Source organism: Elaeis guineensis, chromosome 9 (genome assembly GCF_000442705.2).
Source record: "Elaeis guineensis isolate ETL-2024a chromosome 9, EG11, whole genome shotgun sequence".
Taxonomy (NCBI): Eukaryota; Viridiplantae; Streptophyta; class Magnoliopsida; order Arecales; family Arecaceae; genus Elaeis; species Elaeis guineensis.
In genome coordinates, this window is record NC_026001.2 from 23,340,574 (window position 1) to 23,366,680 (window position 26,107).

Here is a 26,107-nt window from a genome sequence, read left to right on the forward strand (position 1 = left end):
TGGGAAGAGCATTAGGGAGATTTATATTTAGCATAGAAAAATAAAAAAAAATGAAATTAGTTGAACAATGGATGAGTCTTTGGGAGACCATAATAGCTAAAGCAAACAATTTTGAAAATGAAGTAGTATTATGGTTTGAGATAATTAAGGTTGTAAAACTTCTGGCGGTACATTATAGTATATTAAATTTAATATGATAAACAAGCTAGTCAAAGGTTGATCACAGGGTTCAAACTTCAAATTAACTTCAAATCAAGCTTGATTAGATACAAAATTGATGAACTTGCATCCCTAATCACCACCGTTATCCATCTACCGTTTAAATTGCTGATGTGGCATCATCGCCACGCCAGTTCACAGGACAGTCGACGGGCTCCACGTGTACTATAGTGTTACTTTGTAAATTTCTCCCTCTTGTCTCTGGAGCCATCCGGTGATTCTCTCTCTTGTCCTTCTCCAGTCGAGCGCAAAAGCGGTTCTTCTAGCCCTCGACCTCAAGCGACTGCTATTCTTCGATCGTTGCCATCGCTATCTCCGACCAAGGTACGGCCTCTGCTCGCGGCCAGCAAGCCCTCTGCCGCCACCTCCGTGGCCGCCGCCGGTCCCACCTTCTCTCGCCTTCTGCCTTTCTCGCCCTGATCGAGTCCAAGTCCTAGACCCCGTCGAATCCAAACCCTAGTCGCTATCGGCAAGCCCTCCAAACACTGCCCAAGATACCTAAATTTCAAGGTTTTCTTTTGATTAATGTATTTTTTCTCCTGACGTTTGGTTGCGTTTTGCAGTTGATGTTCTGAAGGCTAGAGGCGCTTTGGAGAGCCAGATGGTTCAGCCTACCAAAGGTATTTCGCAAGTTTTTTCCAATGAAAACTATATGCTTGCTGGGTGATTTGCTTCTGGCTGTCCATTTGGTATGGTGGTCCATGCTAAATTGTAATTTTTGGAAATATAGGTGTTGTTGATAATATTTTCTTTTAGGGGATGTTGTAATAGGAGCTTGTATGTCCAAAAAAATATGGTTATAGGGTAGTTGGGTTTAGATAGTGGGAGCGAGGAATCTTTGTTGCGGGATTGATTGGTGAGAGTTAAAAATTGTAAAAGATGAATTGACTGAGACAGTCGGATGATATGCTTCACATCCGCAATATGAGAAAAATATAATCAGCGGAAAGGTTCCTAGCATCTCTCCTGTTGTTTGGGATCTTTCCCTTTTCTTTTCTTTTATTTTTTTGTTGCGTTTGATCTCTTAATTCTTCTACTTGTTAATTAATAACTTTCTGTTTTTTTCTTAATTTTTTGATCAACCTTTTGATGTTTTCTTTCATTGAGAAGATTTGGAATTCCAAACTTATGATGGAACATGATGTGGCAGTGAATTAAGATGTATGATTTGCATGCTGATGCTCCTGGGGAAAACTCCTTTCTTTTGTGCATTGAGGCTACCCGTAATTGTTTGTCGAGTGGAAGGAAGGGTATTGTGGGTGTTCTAGGTTTATATTTAACCTTTTAGTTGTTGAGATTTGAGCTAGTTTTGCTTTTCCCTACATTGTAATGGAGAAAATCACTTTGAACAAGATCATTTTATTCCCGGAATCATCACACCCTCCTCTTCTAAGTCCCAAGCAGCTTCTTAAACTTAACTAAAAAGACATGTTATATTTCTGATTTCTAAAGATATTTTGAGTTAAAAAAGGACTGCATGATCTTTCTCTATTGTCTACCTTTATTGTTAAAACAAATCTTAATGATTTGTGGATTTGATTAATTTCAGTCATGAGAGTAACACATCAATTTGGTATTTGAGATTTGACTCTGGTTTTGTAAGCTTAGGGTGTTATTGTGACAGTCCTGAGAGCAACCATCAGTTTGATATTCAAGATTCACCTTTTCTTTAAGTTTAGGGTGTCATTACAATCGAAATCTTACTATTGGAAAGCAAAATCTTGATAAAATTGTCTCCATCTTCTGCCTTACTTTTTGCCAACAGTAATCCTATCGATCAGATGGTAAAAGAAGATTATAATAAGCAGCAGCGAAATCTTATAAATAAAGAAAACATTACATTTCTTTTGCTACTTAATCTCTTTTTTTTTAAATAAATTTTTTTATCTCATAAAGATCTCCATGCTTGAATTTAATAAACTAATTGTTAATGCTGATTTTTGATTTGTCCAATGATATCACTAATCTTCTACCAAGGATGAATTACATCTACTCGAGCATAAGTCTTTGCATTAGTTGCTCATGCATTGATTAAATTTTGGATCATTTTTTCCAGCTCAAAGAGTACAACATCTACTCGAGCATAAGTCTTTGCATTAGTTGCTCATGCATTGATTAAATTTTGGATCATTTTTTCCAGCTCAAAGAGTACATATCTATTGCTCATGCATTGATTAAATTTTGGATCATTTTTTCCAGCTCAAAGAGTACATGTGTGTGTGTGTGTGTGTGTGTGTGTGTGTGTGTGAACCATAGAAAAGACCCAAGGATCTCATGAACAGAGTGTCATACTCGATTTCAGATATTGTAGTGGATGTGTGTGTGTGTGTGTGTGTGAACCATATAAAAGACCCAAGGATCTCATGAACAGAGTGTCATACTCGATTTCAGATATTGTAGTGGAATGAAGCAAGAGAATTTTAATGTGTGTGTGTGTGTGTGTGTGTGTGTGTGTGAACCATAGAAAAGACCCAAGGATCTCATGAACAGAGTGTCATACTCGATTTCAGATATTGTAGTGGATGTGTGTGTGTGTGTGTGTGTGTGTGTGTGTGAACCATATAAAAGACCCAAGGATCTCATGAACAGAGTGTCATACTCGATTTCAGATATTGTAGTGGAATGAAGCAAGAGAATTTTAATGCTCAAAGTTATATACAGTAGTGTGTAATCTGAGGAAGGGGAATGCTCCTAATCAATTAAACAAACATGCCCTTTCAATGCCCAATAAGGCTAGGCATAACTTCTCTACAAAAACATGAAACAAAAAAGGAGGACAATAGCACTAAGGGGAAATGTTCGATTTCAGATATTGTAGTGGAATGAAGCAAGAGAATTTTAATGCTCAAAGTTATATACAGTAGTGTGTAATCTGAGGAAGGGGAATGCTCCTAATCAATTAAACAAACATGCCCTTTCAATGCCCAATAAGGCTAGGCATAACTTCTCTACAAAAACATGAAACAAAAAAGGAGGACAATAGCACTAAGGGGAAATGTTCTATTCAAGAAATATGGGTTTGTTGATGGTCTCTTTTTTTTTTTGGAAGTACAGTTGGTTTAACATGGTAGATGGGTTTGATTTTAGGAAAATTTTATAAGAAGGATGTGCTAAAATTTAAAATTTTCATTAGGTAATAATGAAGCCTGTTGGTTTTCCAGCAGAATCATTAGAAGAAAAAAGGGAACTAGGAGGTGGCATATCAGATTTCAAGGTGCCATCATCTCTCTGTCGAGGTGAGATTGTACAGTGCCAGAGTTGGTCTTCACTGGTGTCTGGTGAGTGAATCTAGTTGGAAATATGTAGAGGTCTATGAGGGCAAGAGAGGGATTGGGAAGCAAATGGTAGTAAAAGGGCAAGGGAGGATAATAAGTGGGTAAGAATTGAAATTCTGCATGATTGAGTGTTTGGCAATCAACTAAATGCATCTTATGATGTCTCATTTCGAAAAAAATACAGATTCCTTATTTTAATAAAAGCCAGCTTTTGTATTTTACAAAGGACCTAGTAAACTAAAACATTTCTTATCCTAATTTAACAATTCTTTAACTAAAACTCACTTCCCAATGTGCCTTAAATATAATGGTTTTAGTAAAGCTATGCATCCAAAAGGCCCCTAAGGATGCATATATGAGAGCTAATTGCACATGCATCAATGGTTATAATGGATCAATAAGTAGATGCTCTTATCCCAACTGAATTGAAAGTCTTATGCTTTACTCGTGCTAGACTTTAATCTTGGGCTTTTTTTCTTTTCTGGAGAAAACATGGCTTTAAGTTATTGACTAATGAAATTTTGGGTTTTTTCACTTTTTTGGTTGCAGAAAACACGGTTTTAAGTTATTGACTTTCTTGTGATAATTTAGAGTTCAATCAACAAACATATTTTCTCGCCATGAACTAAGTTAAACTTGAGTGCAAAAGAATGTGACAGGTGGTTATTGAAATTGGGCCTAGTTGACTAATCAATTGATTTTCTATTAGAAGTATAACAAAGAAAAATATCCATGAAAGAACATATAACACTTCGATCTATGGTTGGCTATACCGCCCTGAATTGCTGTGTTCAAGGTGTATCGAGCTGGACCAATATGGAATTGGGATGGTTCGTCCTGTCAGCTCAGAATAGAGGCCGACTGTTCGATTAAACCCTCCCCTAGATTGATTAAATACTCTCCCTGCTGTCACTAGTAAGCGTCCCCCCTATCCTTCTCTCCTTATCTATCTCTCTCGCTCTACTAGGGTTAGTGTTAGAGTTTCTCTCGACCCTCCCCCTTCCTCCTTCCTCTCCCCTAATCTCTCACTCGCTTCATTAGGGATAGGGTTAGGTTTTAATCCTCAACCCTCCCCCTCCCTCCCTCCCCCCCCCCTCCATCTCCTTGTTCTCACTACACCCTTGGAACGACGTAGTATAGACACGTACCCTATCGAATTGGTAGCCGGCTGGTATGCTCTCCACTACTAGTTTAAGGGACCTTGCTTTGAAGTTTGATCAATGGATGCTCCAAATGAAAAGTGGCAGCAATTTGGGAAGATTCAAGACATTTACAAGTATGATCTTGTGGTATCATAATGTGGTTAGGGTTATTGATGGGGGAGAATCAATGTGGCAACAAGAAACCTTGAAGGTTTGTAGCAAGAATTTAAGTTAGTATCTTGGATCAAGATGGAGAAGATCATCCATTGTAGCATAATTAAATAAGCTATTGTTGCAATAGGAATGGTTCTAGTATATTGTTCTAACCATGGATTGCCGAACCGTCTCGAATCGGATGGTTCAGGGTATTTCGAGCTATCCCAAAGGCAAATCGAAATGGATCGGCTGAGACAAATTGGCACACTGGAGGAGAGAGGGAAAGAAAGGAAGAGAGAGAAGAGGGGATCTCGTCGTCGAAAGTCGGCAGTGGCCCGTTGAAGCCGTCGGAGGGCTGTGGAGGCCTCCGCGGCTTGGCATTGCCCGATAGGATGTTTAATCGAGCGAGAAAGAGAGAAAGAGTGGGAGCAATCGTACTGGATGGAGATGCAATTGGCGGAAAGGTTGCCGGAGGGCATCGGATGGCCGTCATAGCCACTGGATGGTAGAAAACATGCGGACAGAGCCGAGGCCACAGAACAGGGGCGACTGTTCTTGTTCACTCATTGACTTTTTTGAAAAACGAAGATGAAAGTGAAACTGGCAATGTATTTGCGGGCTTCATTTAAGTGAATCCGGTAGACCCATTGTGGGCTTCATTGTTTGAGGACTTATTTTTTTAAGTGAAGCCAACAAATCGATTGTTCGGTGGCTTTGCCTCTCTCTATTTCTTTCCCTCCCCCTTCCATCTTTCCCTCTTTTCCTCCTCCATGTTCCCTTCGCCTTTGTGTCGGTTCACGCCGGTCTGGTCTCGTACGGATCCATACTGGCCCATACCACCGGCCTGCTGACACATGCTTCGGCAACGCATCCGCTAACCTTGGTTTTAATGGTAACATTTTCTTTACTTGATGAAAGCAAAAACAGTCATTAAGCAAACAATGTAGGTTACAGCTAAAAGTAGGCCCTAGGATGGCCATTTTCTGATAGACTAGAAGTTCATGTTGCCTAGGCACTCAAGTTACAAGTGTCTAGATATGCAGATCATGCTGGCCTCCTTGAATCTCACGTAATGAAAATTCTGCGGCACACACATGCATGAGCACACATAAATGTATTAATGCATATGTTTATGTTTCCAATATTGTTTGTTTGGTTATTTTTGACAATATAATGGTAACCTTTGATAAGAAAAGAACTTATATATGATAAAATAAAATTAGGAAAAGGTTCGACTTCGACACTTCCACAGAATCATTTGAAATGATGGATATTGTAGCGTCGTCTTTGCATTAATATAATATTCCAAGTGCTGCCTTTAAGCTGATGTGAATAAGAAGGTTATAAGTTACGGACAAGAGTCAGCACTTTTGAAGGTCTTAAAATTCTATGTTTGGATAACTTTGTCATAGATGTCATAAAAGATGAGAGACAAATATTGATTGCACTATACACTTAGTTCATGGGAAGTTTGTATTATTTTTATTATGACTTGTTACAACCTCACTACTTGTTATTAGGAGTATCTCTCTCTTCTTCTAGAGGATGGGCCTTGGTATAATGGTAAGATTCCTCCATTGTGACTTGGGTATCATAGGTTCAAAGCATGGAAATAGCCTCTTTGCATACCAGGGGGAGGCTGTGTATATCTGACCCTCCCTAGACCCTATAAAGCATTATGCATCGGGACCCCTTTTTTTTCTCATCCCTTTTTTTTCCTTTTTATTGCACATCTTTTGTGATTCATTGGTAAAACAGAGAGCCTTTCTCCCTGCTATATAAATGGTATTCCATATAGTTTGTTAATCTTTTATTCTTTTACGATCACCACAAAATGCAAGCGATTAATTTTGCTCAAGTTACTAATGTTAACGTACAATTGCCTCATGCATATTATCCAAATGTATTGTAGATTGACAGCTCTTCTCACATTGTCAGTTTGATTTGGAAACTCACACTCTTAAAGTGAAACATATTATTGCATACTGGTCTGATTTTTTAATGCTTAATGTGCTTTACTTATTATAATTGATATTTGATAATGTGATATATAGGAGAAATGGAGCATCAAGAAGATGAGTGCCGGATTGTTGGTGAACATCATGGTAAACAAGATGATGAGGTAAGCCTAGTTCAACTGATTAGTGATATTTTGTCGTCCATAAGTACAAATATTAAGCAACATTATTAAAATTTGACCATGATTTTAAAAATCTGGTTATTCTCTATTTTGTTTTATATATCATAGTTACTAATATAAATTTGTGAAATGCACTTGGTCTTTCTTTTTCTTGGAAATGATTAAAGTATTCTATATTGTTCTGGTGCCTGTTGAAGGCTGGCACACTATATGTATTGTGCTAAGTGTTTAGGATAGTTAGGCATGGTTTAGAAATGGAAATGTAAGATTTAAGCCTATACCACTGCATGCTGTGTTCTATGATGTGCCATGTTTAAGTTTGCATTGCTACCATCCTGTGTGTATCACTTGGACATACATCAATATAGGCCTGTACATGGTGATGCGAGTTGATATAGATGATATAGAGGCACACAATGGTTTATAATACTGATAACCTGTTGGTATAGAATGTGTCATACATATAGCATGGTATAACAGACTAATCCTTGTTCTTTTGCATATGGCAGGGTATTTTTTTTAATTTAATTTAATTTATTTATTTTACAAACCCAAGCCTACATTTGTCTATAATGGTCTACACAATAGGTTGGGATCGAAGGTGATCCACAAAATAATTAGGATTATAAGAAGATTAATAAGATGCACTCAAGGAAATTTTGATTTTAATGGAAGCTGAGTAAATAAAACGAAGACCAATTATAGATATATGAATAAAGCTTTTATCACCATTATTAGGGGCTGTTTGGTTGACAAGTTTTAGTATAAATTTACAAAACTCAAAAATGATTGAGTTTTACAAAAATGGTTGTTTAATTGTTTCTATAAAACATGCATTGCCAAAAATGATGAGTCATGAAACCCAAAAAATGAGTCTAATGACAAATAGGCTTCCCCAGAACTTGTTTTATCGTGAATCATGTTTTTGAAAACTTACAGGCAACCAAGCAGCCCATTAAGATCTTTTTAGGCACTATGTCGTGTAGTTCAAAAAAGATGTAGGGAAGCTTTGAAAAAGATGCAAATAGGTTAAAAAAGCATTAAAGCAAGATGGATGTTGCTTGGGATTCAAAAATCATAGGAGAAATCAAGAAGTCAGCTACTTTTACGAAATCAATAAGTTTTTAACAACGTGATTTTAAAATAGGAAAATTGCTAAATGATTGGAGAACTATTTTGATGCATATCTATGATAACAAGATTGATGAACAAAATTCTACCACATACTGAAATTAATCCACACTTGAAGTTTTGAGAGAGGATGATGAGAATAAAGATCAAGATTGATGACATTAGCTTTCTAGAACCAATATGGATATATACTAGGAAGCCTAATTGTCATGTCTTCGATCCAAGATCATGGGTCAGGGGTTATGGCAACTACCACATACTCATGGAGAACCTCCCCATAAGTATGCAAGGCATTTCATCATGCTATCATAAAGCAATAGTGGAATAATTAATTAATAATTTAAGTCCAAACTTAACAATCTAAATTTCAACTTTCATATCTTAATAAATTCAACAATATTCAAAAGATCTTGCATCAATTTCAATAAAATTTCCAATCTAAAATAAAAATATCAAGGTTCTGCTTTAATCACTCTTCCGTACATATTTCTGTATCAACCTAGTTCTTAAGATCTGTAAGAACAGTAAAATAGAAGATAATGAGCTAGATAGCATAGTAAGCAATGATCGTTTCAACTAGATTACATCAGACAATAAAATAAATAATTATTTATAAAAAATAAGCATATGGAGTTCATAAGTTCGAAATTAGTTTTTATTATACAACATTATTAAAATATTATTCATGTCATATTCAATTTATTTTCAAAATTTGAGTTTCTTTTAATAATCTAATTTTTTTCAAATTATCAAGTGTCAACCATGAACTACAATCACATTATCCTTGTGGTAGGATCATAATATCGCATGTCATCTTACGGTAAGCTACATGTCATCTTGTAGCATGTTGCGAATCATTTGGTAGCAAAGTCCTTCGTAATCGCTGGTCTGCTGGTAGTTTGTCGCTGGTTTGCTGGTGACATGTCGTTGGTCTGCTGGTGATATAAATCCTCAGGACTAATCAATTGCCAACATATTAGCCTCCATTGACGGGATCCTCTACATAGTCAGGCTGAGAGTTCAAATCATCTTAAATCAAAATTTTTTCATAAGTCATGTTTCATATTTCAGTTTAAAAAGAGTATACATAATCATGTAGTATCGAAATCAATCAAGTGTAATGTATAACAAGATCAATACTTTCAATCATATTCATCATAACATTTCAAAATAAGATATTTTCAATAATAAAATATTCTTTGTCAATTTCCTGCATCATTTCATAAATCATGCCAAAAAAATATTTTATAATTTGCCGATAAATCTAAGAAAAATAAAATATTACTTATCCCATATGCATTCCAACAAATTCACATAATTTTAGAAATTTCTTTCCAAAATCTTCGATTTATAGATCATATGGCAGTATCCTATTGTCAGATATCTGCAACTCTATACAGGATCAAGTCCAATAATTAGAAAGGATATGAATAATTAAAAAAGTCAGGATTGACGGATAGTTGCATTCAACGGTCTGAATTGGTCCGATCATCTAATTTCATTCAATCAAGATCCAATTAGGATAGGTGGTTCAAGAGAGATCGAAGATGATCAAATCAGTGTTGTCTGATAAGCATCAAGATGAAGGTTGGTACATCGTTCGATAATCAGGAATCAGTTCGATTAAATATTTTTATTTAATCAAGATCATTAGAGATGTAAGGATTCAATAGAGATCAATAAAGATCAAATTTTACAGATATACTGTTCAATCGACAAAGTAGTTCAGAGTCTGTCTATAAGTCAACTTGGACTCAATGATAGGACTAGGAACCCTTTATTGAGTTCATAAATCAAGCAAAGAGAGTCTGAGAAAAGAGAAATTAATGAGATACAACAGGACTGACAGGCAATACTATCCGACGTCTCGATCAATCCGAGTAAGATAATTTCATTAAATCTCGATGGAACTAGTGTACATATGGTTAAATGGAACTTATGGAAAAAACAAATCTAGTAGAATCCAGTTTGGTTAGTGTGGATGTCAACATGCTGTCCGACGATCATGGATTAGGACCTTTTCACTAGGGTCGCATCATCAATCTTCTCAAAGTTTTAGAAAATCTTAGGAGAGAAATAATTTAGAGAGAGAAACTAGAGAGAGAAAGTGGAGAGAAAAAGTCGAAAGAAGAGAGGAGAGAGAAATTTCTCTTTTCTTTTTTTTTTCTTTTTTTCTTTTTCCTTTTCCTTTTTCTTCTTTCTTCTTTTTTTCTTTTCTTCCATTCTTCCAAATAGAACAGGGGCCCTTGGGTTCCCTATTTGTTTCCCCAAATCTAAGGCCACGGCCAGCATGGCAAGGGTTGGGAGCAAACAGGGTGATGGCGGCACAGGTGGGGGACCACAGGTCGGTGGTTGACGGTGGTGACTGCCGCAAAAATAATCTAGAAATACGGATGAAAATCAAGGTAAAAACAAGGAAAATCAATCTAAGCGCTCTTTTAATAAAATTCGGTGATTGCTAACTGGAGTCCCAACACCCATGGGCTGAGGAAGACGAGAAGGATAGAGAGAGATTCTTATGCTTTTTTCGGTGAGCTATGGCCTTCATTCAGGCGGGCACGATAGAAATTTTTCAGTAGAAGAATTCAAAGATGACTTTTTGGACGATAGGAGGGGGCTGGAGCTAGTGGGGTTCAAAGGGAGGTTGGCCCATTTTTAAAGAGGGTCGAGGGGAGGAATCCGAGTCCTCCCTAGCTTCAATTTCCATCGGGAAGTTGTGAGAAAGAGGACTCCCAACAGGAGTCCAATTCCTCCCACTCAGCATGTGCCATGCACGTGGCTAATTTTTTTCTTCTTTTTTTCAATGGCTGCTTTACGATTCGTGCTAAGAATTTTTGATGGATTGGGGTATTACACTAATAATGCAGAATAGTTTCTTGCTTAGTGAAATTATTAAAGAATTTAACTAAGCAAGAAAATATTTTTTTTGGTGGTTATTAAAGTATAGTGCTACACAAGGATTCAAATACTGTTGGAATGAGACAGTACTACCGGTTCCACATCGTTCTAATGTGAAAGCAGCGCCATTACATTTGCTGGGGTACTGAAACAGTATGTACTGATACACACCACTTGTATCAGTCTGAATTGGCGATACTGTACGAACTGTACTGGTCGGTATTGACAAATTTTTTAATCTTTTTGGTGTTTTCAGTTTTGGTACACATTTGTTGTATTGATACCGTATCAATACCATACCATTCCAATAGAAAAATTGTATGGGGTTTGGTACCATAATGAAAACCTTGGTTACAAGTAGTGGTTTGGTGGGCATTTTGGAAGAGTGCTAAGCATATATGTTATATGATTTTGATTATTGGGAAAAATGTTCTTGGCGTAGACGATGCACTTGGTAGAGATGATAATGCTATCCCATTTGGTAAAACTTAGAAGAATAGTCTAACAAATAAGTACTAAGAATGTATGAGAATTGCGGCAATTGAGGACATTGAAATGGTGTGGGCATGCCAAAGGTAAATGCTTTCCTTGGCTGCATAGAATGCCTAGGTGCCCACTTTCACATTAGTTTTGAGTGGAGAAAAAGGGCATCCGAGTGCACGAGGCTCCCACCACTATGAGGTTTGGGGAGGGTCAGATGTATGCAGCTTACCCTCGCATGTGGAGAGGCTGCTTCTTTCAAATCATTGGTCAGCATTGAATATTGCCAAGTTGATAATCCCCATTGATTTAGCAGATTTTATTTGATATTTTGTGTCTCAGCTTTTGAACTAGTGTTTAACGTCTTGGTGCCCATGCTAGTATTGACCCAGGATTCAAGTCCCAGTAGGACGTCCCACGAGACATCGGGATGGAGTACCATTCAATGTGTCGGGATAGGGCATCCTGCTAACATTCTAGCATCCCAATCGGGATATCTTGGGACATTCCTTGTCTCAAATGTCGGGACGGGACGGCGATGCGTCATGTTCTATAGGAAAATCAGGACAGCTCTACCCATGGGATTTAAAACCTTGGTATTGACACCATGTATATGGTATGATACAATCTGGTATATTATGGTTCTATACATCCACACACGATATGCTTGTAGGTGCCATGATAGCAGAAGTGAGATGTAGGATCACATGTTGGTGAGTTAATGTACCATGCATTGTGTTAGTAACTTACTGGTACAAGGCAATATGCTGGTATAGTATGGTAGTTTAATCAATATTTTGGATATAACCATATATTTACATTTCTACTTATATTTGTTAATTTTTTAAATTTGTGGTTTTTGAGCTGCCTTGACCTCAAGGTGCTTGGATGGTACCTAGGAACAGGACCTTAGGTTGCCTGTATGCTGCCTTCAATTTCTTAAGACTTTCACAAAGACTTCAGAAGGCATTTGTGAGTAACTTGTGTCTAAGAGTCAAGAAAAGGAGGGGAGACCAATCACATAGCTTAAAATGCTTATAGTAACAATGTATTTGAAAAAGAATTCTGCAATATTTGGGTTAATATTATTAGGATTGTTTGGCAGGATTTGCAAACTGATCCCGAATAACTAAGATATGCGTGATGGTTATGGTCAATTTCATACTAAATTAGATAAACTAAAACGATAAAGAAAGCTACTTATATGTTCATGCACTGATTTATGCAAAAAGATACATGGAAGAGGTAACATTTACATGCTATGGCATAACTACCATCGCCAACAAAAGCATATAACATAGTTATATGCAGTTCTTCAGTATTTCATGAATACATATGAGCAGTTTGTTGGTAATGTATAAAGTTTGTGATTTATTAGGTTAGTTTGTTATTATTTTTCCCCTGATTGGATCTCAAAGGTTCTTCTAGCCAATAAAATAAATAAGTAATTTTTGGTAATTTGTTACTATTTTCTGATCTTTTCATAATATGTTTGGGTGCCATTCTGGTGGCATTGAGCTGGGAACGGTACAGGTACTTGATACACTAGTACCATTAGGGATAAATAACTATAGTCCTATTCAATTTCTTGTTCTCAATTAATTTTACATGATAAACTCAGAATTTATAATTTGCTTTGTTCTTGTAAACCTAATAGGCTGATTGATATTCATCAGATATTCGGTACTAGTAATTTACTTTAATTTCTTCAGCTGGTTTTCAAGATCAGAACATGCAATTAACACATAACCGAATCTTATAAATATAATTTTTTGCTTTGCAGGAAAGTGCTGCACGTCTTGAGGAATATAAGAAATCAATTGATGTGAAACTTTCTCTCCGTCATGGCAATCTGAATCCTGAGAGGCCTGGTAACTATGTAGTGAAGCATGTCATCTTCATAAATTTTCTGTTGTTTTTTGAGTGTACTTGAAAGTTAGGGATTCAAGTTGAAGCTTAGTGACTAATATTTCACGATTGTGTTAGATGCAAAAAGTTAGATGAGCCCTATTACCTTGACATTTAATAAAACTAAAACAAAATCATCCATGGACATCCAGACATCAGAATTTTCCCCTCCTCAAATGTAAGTGACTTACCCAATAACATTTTTAGGTGAGGAGATGTAATATTTCATCCCACAGGTGATGGCATGCAGAACAATTGATAGGTACTTGGACTAAATTATTTTCTTTCTCAAATTCTGGTTGTGAGACCCCAAAATTATGAAGGGACTTGATCCTACTGGTCCTCACCTTAACAACTGATGAGCAAAGCATTCTTTGTGTTGTCTTTACAAATTTTTATTATGGGTCCCTATGCAAAAAAATATGGAGTTTTGGATTCTCACAAAAATTAAGGTTTTCTTTTTGCATTCTAGTGAAATTGGTCTTCTCATGTATGAAGTATGAAGGAGAGGTGGCCAACCATGTCCGTCCCCCCAAAAAAAAAATCCAGCATCAATTGGCTATCATATAGTATATCTTGTTAGCAGTTTCAACCAAGGCTGCACCATTCAGGAGTTGGCATGATATGCTTATTATGGTGTAATATTGTACCTCCACTTGGAATGTGCTGGTATGGAAAGATATGCTTGGATGGGCTACTTTATTCATTTTGTTTTTAAATAGATCAATTGTATTGCTTTGTACTAGTGCTTAGACATGTTTTAGACAAATAAATCTAGTCTTAATTAGTCTGTAGAAATTGGGAGTCTTTAATCCTCTTACCTATCTATAAGTATTGGGATTTAACAGTTGCACTGGATGATTTGTTACAAATTAACATTTCACAACAGTTGTACACCTATTACAATACAAATAAGCTCAACTCTATGATATAACAAAAGAGTAAATGCAACTATTTTTATACATTTAGCAGATTTTTTGTGTTAAAAAAGTATTGTCAGTACTATGGGCAGTTCATATTACTAATGGTAGTAAGGAAAGCTCATATACTATGTCATACCATTTTATAATCTTTGGTCAAACTACACGTCGACTTTTATTGTTATTATGTTCAATTGTTGATCACAGTTTCAAATGCTATCAGAAAAGGTAGTTGTGAAGCGTTTCAGATCATTTTGCAAAGATACTAAAAGGTTGTTTTGATTGGGTATGGGTTAAAACAGGAAAATTCAGCATAAGGCCATACTGCTACATACTAGCATGCACTGATGCATATTGAAACAACACACACTGGTACAAAGTCAATATGCATTTATACAGGCCATTACACTGGATAGAGGTGTGCACCCTTGTACCAGGTTGATAACCTGTCAGCACATGTATGTTGTAGATATTGCACGCTAGGGAATGTGTTCAGAATGCTATATTGACATTTCATCAGCCACAACCCACAAAAATTTGCGGGTGGAGACAATTTGGAGAACTTGCTAGAGGACTTTCAGGTCTGTAGATAAATTAATTGAGATTTCTTTGACTACTAAGGCTTTTTTGCAGATTCTGATTCTTTGTTGCCTCTTTGCAAGGTATATTTTGAAGGGGTTAGAATACTCTTATAAGTTGGTTTTTGGCTTTGCCACCCCCCCGCAAAAAAATAAAAATAAAAAAATAAAAAAAAGGACCACCACCACCTACATGTTTTTGTTAGCATGTCAACCCCGCACCCTCTGCTGATTTGTTGTAGCAATTATTTGGTGATTTAATCTTGTTGTCCTTATTATATCCGAAAGGACATGATTTTTAAGAAGAAAAAATAATATTAAGTTCAATTATTTGTCATTCCTTGAAGTGGTTGGCCGGATGTTGCTGCCAAAATATTTCATCTTTGATGGTTACCAAGTATTGGGTTATGGTGTTACAAATGGTTACCTAATTTTGCTGTCCTTAGGTACTGTTCGTCTTCAGATTGATTTTTCTCTTTTGGGGTCTAGGATAGCCTCCTTATTTAACTTTCATTTTTTTGTGGATACTGGACTATTCAACTATTTCCTTTGTACTCTGAGTGGTTGATGAAAGTCTCCACCGCTCCAGAACTTTTTTTCCCCTTGGTTGGGGCTTCCAAGTATATGTTACAGGAAGTCTCTGTTTCCTTCAAAATATTTGGAGAATCATAGGAAAAATATCAGAGATGGAAGCATGCCAAGGGGGGAAATGTTCTACTGTTTGGAATGATGATAGCATGCCAAGGGGAAAAGTTGCATTATTTGGAATGATTGAATGCACGATTCTAATGTTTTCGGATGGAAAGTCTGAAACTAAAAATATTTAAGGTCATCTCTAAACCAACAAAGAATGCAAAATATTGTGTCACACATCACTTTATAGTCTATATTGTTCAGCTGCTTGATAATGATCTAATTATCTAATACTTCATTATGTTAATATTTTCAAGAGGAAAACTACCAAAGATATAATGATGTATAAATGCTGACTTGATGTTAGGGATGATAGTGGGTCATGTAGGTCATTAACCATACCCACCCTGTACTTGCCTCAAGGTGGGGTAGGTAAGTTAGATGGAGCGGGTTGGACAAATCAGGTCAGGTAAAGCTATAAAATCAATATATATATATATATATTTGGCATAGAAATCTTTTTTTTTTGGGGCCTTGGGGAGGGATTTTGTGAAAAGTCATATATATCTAGGTTGGGTTTTGGTGCTTATACCCTCCTGGATTTGTGGTAGGTCAGGTAGAGGCTAGAGTAAAAGTGCACGGGTTATGAAGGAAATGGTTTTTTAAAGGGGCTTTACTTAGTTTGGTTAGGCTTTAAAAGCCATTTCACCCAATTCTGTCTTTTAGTGCTATAGAAGTGCTAGAGTGAGACATCAAGGATGGGCAAAGGAGAGAGTGTGGATATCTTGCAACACAATAGAGAACAAAACTTGGTTGCAAGATTCGCCTCTTGCTACCATATTCTATATTGATACCATCTTTGTACAACATCAATAGCTCGATAGGTTTGGCTTAGTGACACTTGGTAGTCAGTACACCTCTTATACTATATAGTGATATAGTACAGTATGCTGGTATACACTGGGATTGAACCATAGATGTACCATGCTTGCAAGGTTTGCCGTATTGGTCGGTATCTATGGCATTGGGTGTACCATACTGATACCAAACTGATATACAGTCTTGTACTGTACGGATACTTAGTTTGTCTTGCCATCTCAAAGCGTACTGCATACCAACATTGTAATAGGATGGTACTGGTATTATGGGGTCTGGTAGCGAAATGGTAAACCTTGCATGCTTGGTTGAATGATGAACTTAATCTTCACCTTGAACCCGACTAGGAGAGAATGCATGGTCAAGCCAAGCCACGCTTCCTCGCCCGCTTGAATGGAATTCATTTCCTTTGTCTAGTTGAGAAGGGAAAAAGCCCGGCATGGAACTGGATCGTGAGTGTTCTAAACCATTGCATTATGGGGAACTCCATTCTTGTCAATGTTGTCATGATCGATTTATGTCCTACCATAGTGCCTGGAGAACTAGGCTTGCTTAGCTTTTGAAGCTATCTTACTAAGCTATGTGTGAAGGAATTTATCTAAGATTTTATAAGTTAGCTAGAAGGTGCAATTTGAAAATTTCTATGAACAACAAGATACATTTTTTTTTTTTGCATTTATGTTTTACCCCATCATTTAATTCCAATTGTTCCTTATTCTTTGTCATCTTCCTTGTGCAAATCTTTTGCCTTCTTGTGCTGCCATCCTTTGTTCGCTTTGCTTTTCTCTTCTCTGTGTCAGCACTTGCATACTGCCTAGGTACCATGTGGTACCCTAGTTGCTCACAAAATGTGGCCATTTGTCAGACCTCTTGGTTCCATTTTTAAAGTTATGCATAAAACAAACTATATGCAGTAATAAAAGCTTCACTATCTTTTCCATCTTATTTTGTCTTTTTTAATTAATTGATATTTGTTATTGATTAAGTAGTATTTTCTTCATTAACTTCTATAATTTTTAGGTTGAGGAGGAAATGTATGTGTATATTATTTATCTAGATATTCTTATGAAAAATACTTGGTGAATAGTTAATGAGACTTGGTATATTGAAGAAATTACTTGGTTGAGTGATCCACATAAATGATCTAACAAATGATGGTTGAAGGATATTGACCAAGGAATTCCGTACTAGCCCGAACCGGCCGGTACACCCAGTACCGAGTCGGACTGGTGGGGAACCGGGATGTTCGGCTGGCGAAACCGGTATGCCGGAGGAGGGAGGGGGAAAGAGAGGAAGAGAGAGAGAGGATGAGAGGGAGAGAAAATCCTAGCCGTCGGAAGTCGGTGGTGGCCTGCTGCGGTCGTCGGAGGGCTTTTGCGGTCCGATTATCACCCGATAGGGCTTTTACAAGAGCGAGAAAGAGAGAGAGAGAGAGCTTAGAGGGGGGTTGGGGGGAGCGATGTACTAGAGGATGCGCAGCTGATGGAGGGGCCACCGGTGTTTGCTAGGTGGCCGTCGTGGCCATCGGGTGGCGGAAACCGTATGGGTGGAGCTACGGCCGCGGAATGCCTCTGTTCATCGTCTTTTTTAAAAACGAAGATGAATAGTGAAGCCAGCAATCGGTTTGTCGGCTTTATTTTGAAATTTTTTTGAAAAAAAAGGCTAAAACAATGAAGCCAGCAACTGGTTTGCCGGCTTCACTTAAGTGAAGCCGGCAATCGGGTGAAGCCGGCAAACTAATTGCCGGCTTCAAGTATTTCAGGCTTTTTAAAAAAAATAGCCGTGAAATAGGGGTGATAGTGAAGCCGGCAAACCGATTGCCGGCTTCAAGTATTTCGGACTTTTTCATAAAAAATAGTCATGAAACAGGGGTATCACCCTTGTTTCACGCCCATGGCGTCGCACGTGCGGAGTGCGCCGTCCGACAGCCACGACGGTCAGTCGGAGGTTGTCTGACGGTGTCTCCGACGGATTCCCCTCCCTCTTCTTTCTTTCCCCCTCTCTCTATTTCTCTCTCTCTCTTTTCCTCCTCCCAGTTAGCTTTTTTTGCCTATGTCGGTTTGTGCCGGTCTGGTCCGGTCCGGTACGGAACTATATTGACCCGTACTGTTGGCCGGCCGGCACGGATTCTGGTACCGAGTTTGCGAATCTTAATATTGATTTTTTAACCAATTCTTACTTTGGCTTATTTATAACCCGAGGTATCAACATTTTTTTAAATAATTGAATTTGTTTAAAAATTGTGGTTTTGTCAACTTCCCATCATATCTCATGGAAGAATGATTCTTATTCAGCAAAAACAACATCAGTTTTTGTTACTATTATTCTGTCAAGCTTAGAATGGACTTCCTTCCATATTAATATTTAAGATAAAGATATTATTAAACTACTGCTTAATAGTTTTTAAAATAATAAAGTAAATTTTCAAGTGATGTTCTGAATTGTCTTGTTGAATAGTACATCTATGGTGTCAAGTACTTTTATTGAAGTTGATGATGGATTCAAATAAGGCAAACTGTGATTGGTCATGGGTCAATTACCAACTATCAGGAATTGGGAATGAGTGAGGGTATTCTTAACTAAATATATGAGATATTTCACTCGCAGATAAGTGATCTTTAACAGATGAGATGGCAGTCTGGTGTCTAGGAGCTTTCTTAGATGACACAGTCTGCTTTCTAGTGGCTTTCTTACCCAAGGTTTTAGAAAAAGACTGATGCCAGCCCGTATTGGTCACTGGATGGTACAGCACCTTTGTCGACAAACTGTTCAGCCAGTACCCTGTTTCAGCATGAGTGGTATGTACCCATCATTATAGGCTGTACTGATGGTACTTCAATCCTTGCTCTATATGTTCAAAATCAGTTTTGGTGGATTTTTGGTATCTTGCTATTTATGATCTTCTCTCTCTGGTAATTTCTTGATGTATTTTTTTCTAGATGTAATTTAAAGGTTTCTCAGCAATGTACTTGTTCCACTAGTCTATACTATATTAAAGAGATGAAAATTTGGAATATACCATTAGGATTTTCTATGTTGCACTCCCCTCTCCAATCAAAGGGGAAAAAAAACCTCCCTTTACCAGAAAGAAAATCTCCACGCAATCTTTTAGAAACACTCAAATATTAGAAGAGTAAAGAAGATATAGCACCTGAAGATGTAGTTGCCTAATTGAGATTCTTTAACATATCATTGCACCATAATAGAGACATGTTCCTCAGTTCCAATCGAATGGTATTAAAACTATAGACACCTTTCCGCTTTCCGGATGCCATGTTATCATAAATATTGACATCTTTTGCATATTGCATTCAGATTCGGATCATAATAGCTTATTGAGGTTATGTAGTAAGTTCTCCTTTTTCTTTGCTCTTTATTTTCTTTCATAAAAAAAGGGATAAAAAAAGATAAGTGAACAAAACATAGAATGCCTTTATCATAAACAAGTGAATGAATGGTTCCGAATATTTAAATTCATCACATCTATCCATCAAATGTTTTCTTCTTTTTTTTTGTTCATAGTTATGTATTATTTTTATTCTTAGATTTGATTTTTAAATATTTTCTGTTTTAATTCATTCTGCTTTTATCTTTTATGTTAAGTTTATTTTTTTTATTTTCTATATTCCGTTCCATATCCCTTTAAGCCTTTTCTCTGATGTGCATTGGATATCTTCTAGCTAGAAATGACTTATGGAGGTTTGGATACCAAAAAAATGTGATGAAGTTATGATTTATAATTATGTTTTCTTTCAAGCCTTGACATAAGGAACAAAGTTAATCTATTAAGAAACACTTTTTGAAAATGATACAACAAAATCCTATGATTTCTTGTGGCTTCTATAAACAGGTAGCTTCTTCCTTTTTATGCTTCTGTTGTTCTAGATGTGCAGTGTACATATATCTTTCTCTATTTAACCCTCAGTTTATTCATAGGTGGTATATACATATTTTGCTTTCTTTCTCCTTGGTACTTGACATGTAACAAATATAATGTCCCATATTTTTCCACTTTCTTTACAAAAACTAAACCATTTTCATTCAATATGATATTTATTAATGAAAATGCAAATCTGACTTCTGTAGAAGTCTTTTATTCATCAATTATGTGGATCAGATGGCTTAGGGTTTTAAGAAAGTAGTGAATGATTGTTGAATTTTTTTAGGTTTTAGTCTTGGCATTGGTGCTAGCAAGGTCTGCAATCTCGGTTTCGGCCTATCGGGTACTATACTAGTATGTTGCTAGTTCGGTACGGATAAGCACCCTGTACCTAGACATTTCTCAAGCCATTTGTCTCACTTTTTATCACAGTACTGCCTGATTCCAGGCAGTATGAGTTGGCATGCACCCTGGTATGCCTCAGTACGTCTAGGAATACTTCAGCACATGTTGGTATGGATCATATGATGCCTATGCTGACTTGAATACTGGGCGGTTCAGGGTGGTAGGGCAAACACTTTCTAGCCTCTTCCAATGCCTCTGAAATCACGTCTTATCTTTCTGATGTTGAACTGTAGTGGACTAGACATATAATTCCAAGATGACATATTCAATTGCTTCAGATCACTAATTTTGTATAATTCTATGGCATTTGGTTGGGTCACTATGTGACTGCCTAGCAGCCTATGTTAAATCTTTGACTGTTCCGTATGTGGTTCCCCTGCATTTTATTTTTCTCTGCTGAACTCTTTTTTTTTTTTTTTGTGCATGAAAAAATTAGACCCATGGTAGTTTTATCATTACATCATGCACACCTTGCTTTCATGCCAGTTGACCATAAGTTCCACCCTAGTGACACTAGTGAAGCTGATTTTTCTCTCTCATTTCCTTTTGAATGCTGTTTGAGTTAAATTATTATACTTATTTATCCTATGCAGTCATCAGAGTAGGTGTCTCTTTTACATAATAATATTGTGATGTTTTTCTTCCAGACTCTGGTTTTCTCAGGACATTGGACTCCAGTATTAAGCGCAATACAGCAGTTATTAAAAAGCTTAAACAGATAAATGATGAGCAACGAGAAGGGTTGATGGATGAGTTAAGAAGTGTCAACTTAAGCAAATTTGTCAGTGAAGCTGTGGCAGCTATTTGTGATGCCAAGCTCAGAACTTCAGATATACAAGCTGCTGTGCAGGTATCGGATTGACAATTTACATTTTATGCCTGCATTGCTTGCAAATATCATCTTTATCTGTGTGTCCAGGTTGAACATTGTTAGTTATTAGAAAACATCTCCAACCACTACTGACTACTCGATAGGATTCTAGGACCTTTTACATCTATCTTTTTAGTTGGTGCATATTTAAATTGTATATGCATATAATATTCCTAAGACATGGATTGTGTACTTTGTTGCCTTATTTTTCTTGGATTGATTTTGGCTTTTTGTTTAAGAATAGTCAAGAAGAAAAACATCAACTCATTTCATCATGCTAGCAGTTGTTTCCATGTATCTTGCTTTGTTTTGATCTTTTTTGTGGCCAAGTTTTCTGATTTGGGAGTTGTTCTTGGATTCTATTTTTCTGTTACTTAAATCATGTTTGGTTGCCCTTTTTCCTAATCTTTGAATTTGATTAACTATTTAATCCTTGCTGGGTTTGTGTGAGAAAACATTTCACTTTGGGAAACCATTTCTGAAAATCTTGGTGCTTCAACTTTTTTTTTTTTTGTAATTATTCATTTCATTGTTCTTAGTTTGGATCCTGCATTTACCTGAGCTTTTTCATTTCAGTTCTGTTTGTAGCATGCTAACAACCTTTTTAGTGCCTGACAAATTGATGCATACTTTGAAGCTAGTCTTGTAATTGTCTTTAAGTAGAACATAATTACTATAAAGTAATAGGTAACCTGAACTATGCTTTTGTTATGGAGCTTGGAATTGATGTTATGGGGCACGTGATGTTCTGTCAAGTTACTAGGTGTCCTAAAACATATATCTTTGATGTGCATGCAGATGTCTATATGTCGTAACATGCAACTAATTGGATCCATTGCTTGATAATTTGCTAAATTTGGTAAATGGTAAGCTAAACTTGATGTGCAATTGTATTGTCAAGCAAAATCACGAGATTTTGATTATTCATGAAACTCAACTTGTAGTGTTTGGATAGCACCTTTTGGAACTAGATGTCATGGGTTTCAGTGCTGGTTGGCATGACACGACATGATACATATCATGGTAGTACCTTATAAGCATGCAGGACCAGCATGGTATTGGCCGCATAGCATTACTTGTTATGCTGTTGTGCGAAGCAATGGCATGGGATGGGATGGCATGGCAGGAATGACGATAGTGTTATACCAGCACCTTATTGGCACCCAATTCTTCCATTTATGGGATGTCGAAGTGGAGGTAGGGGCATATTGCATTTAGGAGTGGGGGGGTAGGGTGGTGGTGCTGTTTGATGTTTTAAGGATGGAGGATATATAGGAGATGTCGAATCACCATCATGTTGTGAGATTCTAGCAAAGCAGAGGTGCAAAGGAGAGGGCAACTCATATTGTTTCCATTGTACTCACATTAATCTTTTTCCCTTATGCCGTTCTTTTCTTGTTAATTGAGTCAGATGTTCCAAAACAGTTAAGTATTTGATGCTTCACATTGTCAGGTGGATAATTGATAGGGATCCAGCTGGAAATTGACCTGAATCAGACTAGTTGATACTTGTTTTATGTATTTATGCATATTTGCTTGCCATCATCCTGAACTTCATTCTGTTACTCACAAATTTCATTTGACAACAATTGGAGGTATCCATTTTCTTTTACTTGATCCTTATTTTAATTCACCAGTTGCTATTATCCTTTTTTTTTAAAAAAGTAGATCCATCAAACATATGAAATGTTTTTGACACCTTTATTTACCATCTGTCTGTTTCCAATCTTTCCATTTCTCTGTCCTTGTGAATCATTATTTTGTTATACTTTCTGGGTCAGATCTTCTTCATCAATGTATTTGAAATTTTGAATCATTACTATGTACTCCTAAGTGCAAATCCTCTTTGGTCAGGAAAGTCTTTTTTCATGGTTCTATAGTCCCATCATATTTTACATGGATATCAACATCCTTGTGGCTGATGCTTCTAATATGACCTAGAACTCTATCTATTCATTCCCCCATCTTTGCTAGGTCTGAATTTCTTTCTTAGCCATGTTTTACGTGAATAAGTTAACATGCAAAGCTGCTTGTTTATCGACAGTTTCCAACTTCCCACCTTGACTTTTTGATGTAGTCTACTTTTCATTTCTTTTATCAATCTGAGACCTTTTTTAATTAATTATGTATTGCACTCTACATTTACCATTCAGTTACTTTAATGCATCTTTTACCTTTAGATTTGCCTATACAGCCCAGCAACTTTGTCAATACCTTCTACCATAAGGTCCCCCTTTGCAACCATTCATCACTTTTTTTCATCTTATCCTTATACATTTCACATTATATGTCAATCATCAAGGGCCGAAAGAACATAACCACCACCTAACTCTTACCCCTTTCTCTCTTGCTGGCCCTTTTCACCAGTCTATGCTTGATGATCAAACTTTATGTGGGGATAACTTGACATCTCTTATGTCATTTGTTATTGTTCTGGATGCTAGTTCTGCATCTAGTGATGCAAATTAAAGCTCCAGGTTTGTTCTGTTGTTCTACACCTGTTTCAGGAATAGCTTTAAGGGAATGAGTTAGAGTTGACAGATAAAAACCCTTCAGGATATATACTCAGTATGTGCTTACGCATATGGTAAGGTTGTCTAGATGCTCTTGATGATCCATGGTTTTTCTTACATTTACCTGTTTATGGCACAGTTGCATAATTTGGGGATAATCAATGCATATAATTCTACAAGAATGAGTGTAAAATATACACCACAGAATTAAGATAATTTTGTTAATAATTTTGTGGTTCTTCCTTGCAATGTCAAGTGTTCTTTGTTCGACCTCATTATGTTAGTTCGAAAAGTCGAATCACCGACCCATAAGAGTCAGAATCGTGCAACACCATGAGTCAATTTTATACATTCAGGGATCTTATTCTACAACATGGGAACGTTCACTTATTTCTTAATTTGGTTATTTTTGTTGACTGATCTTTTATAGGTTTCCATAGCAGTTTTTTCTCCTATATATTTTCAGAAAACTCTCAAATAACATGCTTTAATTAACGGAATCATGCCTTCTCGATTGTGATTGTGTCGGGTTAGTCTCATCTGGTTATTTGTTTACTGTACTATGCTGCCAGATTTTGTCATTGTATGTTTTGTGCTCTTCATCATTGGCTTTCAGTGGTGTGATGGTTATCAAAAAGAAATGAAGAATGCAAGAGCAGGGTCAATAAGTCCTATGACTTCAAAGAATTTTTTCCCTTGTTAAATCAAACTTACATGGAGTTGGATCAACTTGCTTTCTCAAAAGAACTACAGTAAAAACTTGTGGTATTTCTGAATCGTATGTCTAGGCATTAAGTGAACTGCTGCCTCAGCATGGAAGGATGACTCTTAGTGTTTTAGTCTGGCTACATAAACTATACCATAGAAATAAATCTTTACAAAAAACATTGATTGTAACATGCAAGTTCTGTTAACTTGTTTTGATGCCATAATCCTTTTTTTCATTTATGTGTTCCTGTTTGTAGGTCTGCTCATTGCTTCATCAGAGATACAAAGACTTCTCTCCTTGCCTTATTCAGGGTCTCTTGAAAGTTTTCTTTCCAGGAAAATGTGGTGATGATTTAGATGCAGATAAAAACATGAGGGCAATAAAGAAGAGGAGCACTCTAAAACTTCTAATGGAACTTTATTTTGTTGGAGTTGTTGAGGATGCCAGCATTTTCGTAAATATTATTAAGGATCTTACTAGCTTGGAGCATTTAAAGGATCGGGATGCAACTCAGACAAATTTGTCCCTTCTTACAAGTTTTGCTCGACAAGGCAGATATTTCTTAGGGCTCCAGCTCCATCAGCCTGGACAAGAAGTTCATGATGAGGTACTAACCAGCCTTTTTTAAATTTTTATGGTATTGCTTTTGAAAGTTCACTTAGTATAGATAATGGTTAGGCCTTGTTCTGCCTAATTGGCGATATTTTTGTTGGGAATTTTGATATTGTTTGCATGTGTGCATATGTTGTTCTGTTTTCATTGAAAGGCAATGGAACCCAATTATTTTTATCACTCCCCAACACATATGCCACCAAATAATCTGGATATTAGTGTTGTTATCCATTCTAGTATCAAAAACCTACTATTGTATGTGAATACATGGTTTCAAAACTTTTGGAATGGGACTGTATGACTGGTATCGTACCATTCCAATGTAAAACCAGCATCGTTATAGGTGTTGGCATGCCAAAGCTGTGTACTGTTATGTGCCGGCCATACTGGTCTGTGTTACTTCATACCGGTGTGTAAAGATGGTATTGTTGCAATTGTACCAGGACACACCGACAGTTTTTCATTTTTCCTAAAGCTGTTAGTTGTGTTATGTACCCGTTTATAGCTGAACGTTACCGTTCTGATGGAAAAACATGATGGGGTTTGTTGTTGGTATTTAAAATCTTGTATATGTATATGCTTCTACGCTAAGTACTAACTGTTTTGTTTTACTCAACATCTAAGTCTCTATAGAAAGAAATATAGGAATACTCCAACTGTTTATTAACAAGATCATACTAAACATCTAGCACTAGTGAGATTTCTTCCTCACTTCCCTATATATGTGTGCTCATAATTGCTTTGAATAAAAGTCAACAAAG

The 26,107-nt window shown here is 36.7% G+C and overlaps 1 protein-coding gene across 3 annotated transcripts in view; it reads left to right on the plus strand.

The window, feature by feature from the left end:
- Positions 1–419: 419 nt before the first annotated feature.
- LOC105051288 (regulator of nonsense transcripts UPF2) overlaps positions 420–26,107 on the plus strand; it is a 46,779-nt gene continuing 21,091 nt past the window's right edge. Inside the window, exons 1-6 of one of the 3 annotated variants that reach the window (XM_010931639.4) lie at positions 420–688; positions 783–839; positions 6,847–6,914; positions 13,225–13,312; positions 21,289–21,491; positions 24,991–25,341. In XM_010931639.4, the coding sequence (XP_010929941.1) occupies positions 821–839; positions 6,847–6,914; positions 13,225–13,312; positions 21,289–21,491; positions 24,991–25,341 (729 nt within the window). In that variant the 5' untranslated portion in view covers positions 420–688; positions 783–820. Of the gene's footprint in view, positions 689–782; positions 840–6,846; positions 6,915–13,224; positions 13,313–13,999; positions 14,019–21,288; positions 21,492–24,990; positions 25,342–26,107 lie in introns of those variants that run through there. The other 2 variants (XM_073243649.1, XM_029266509.2) reach the window with 2 other exon arrangements.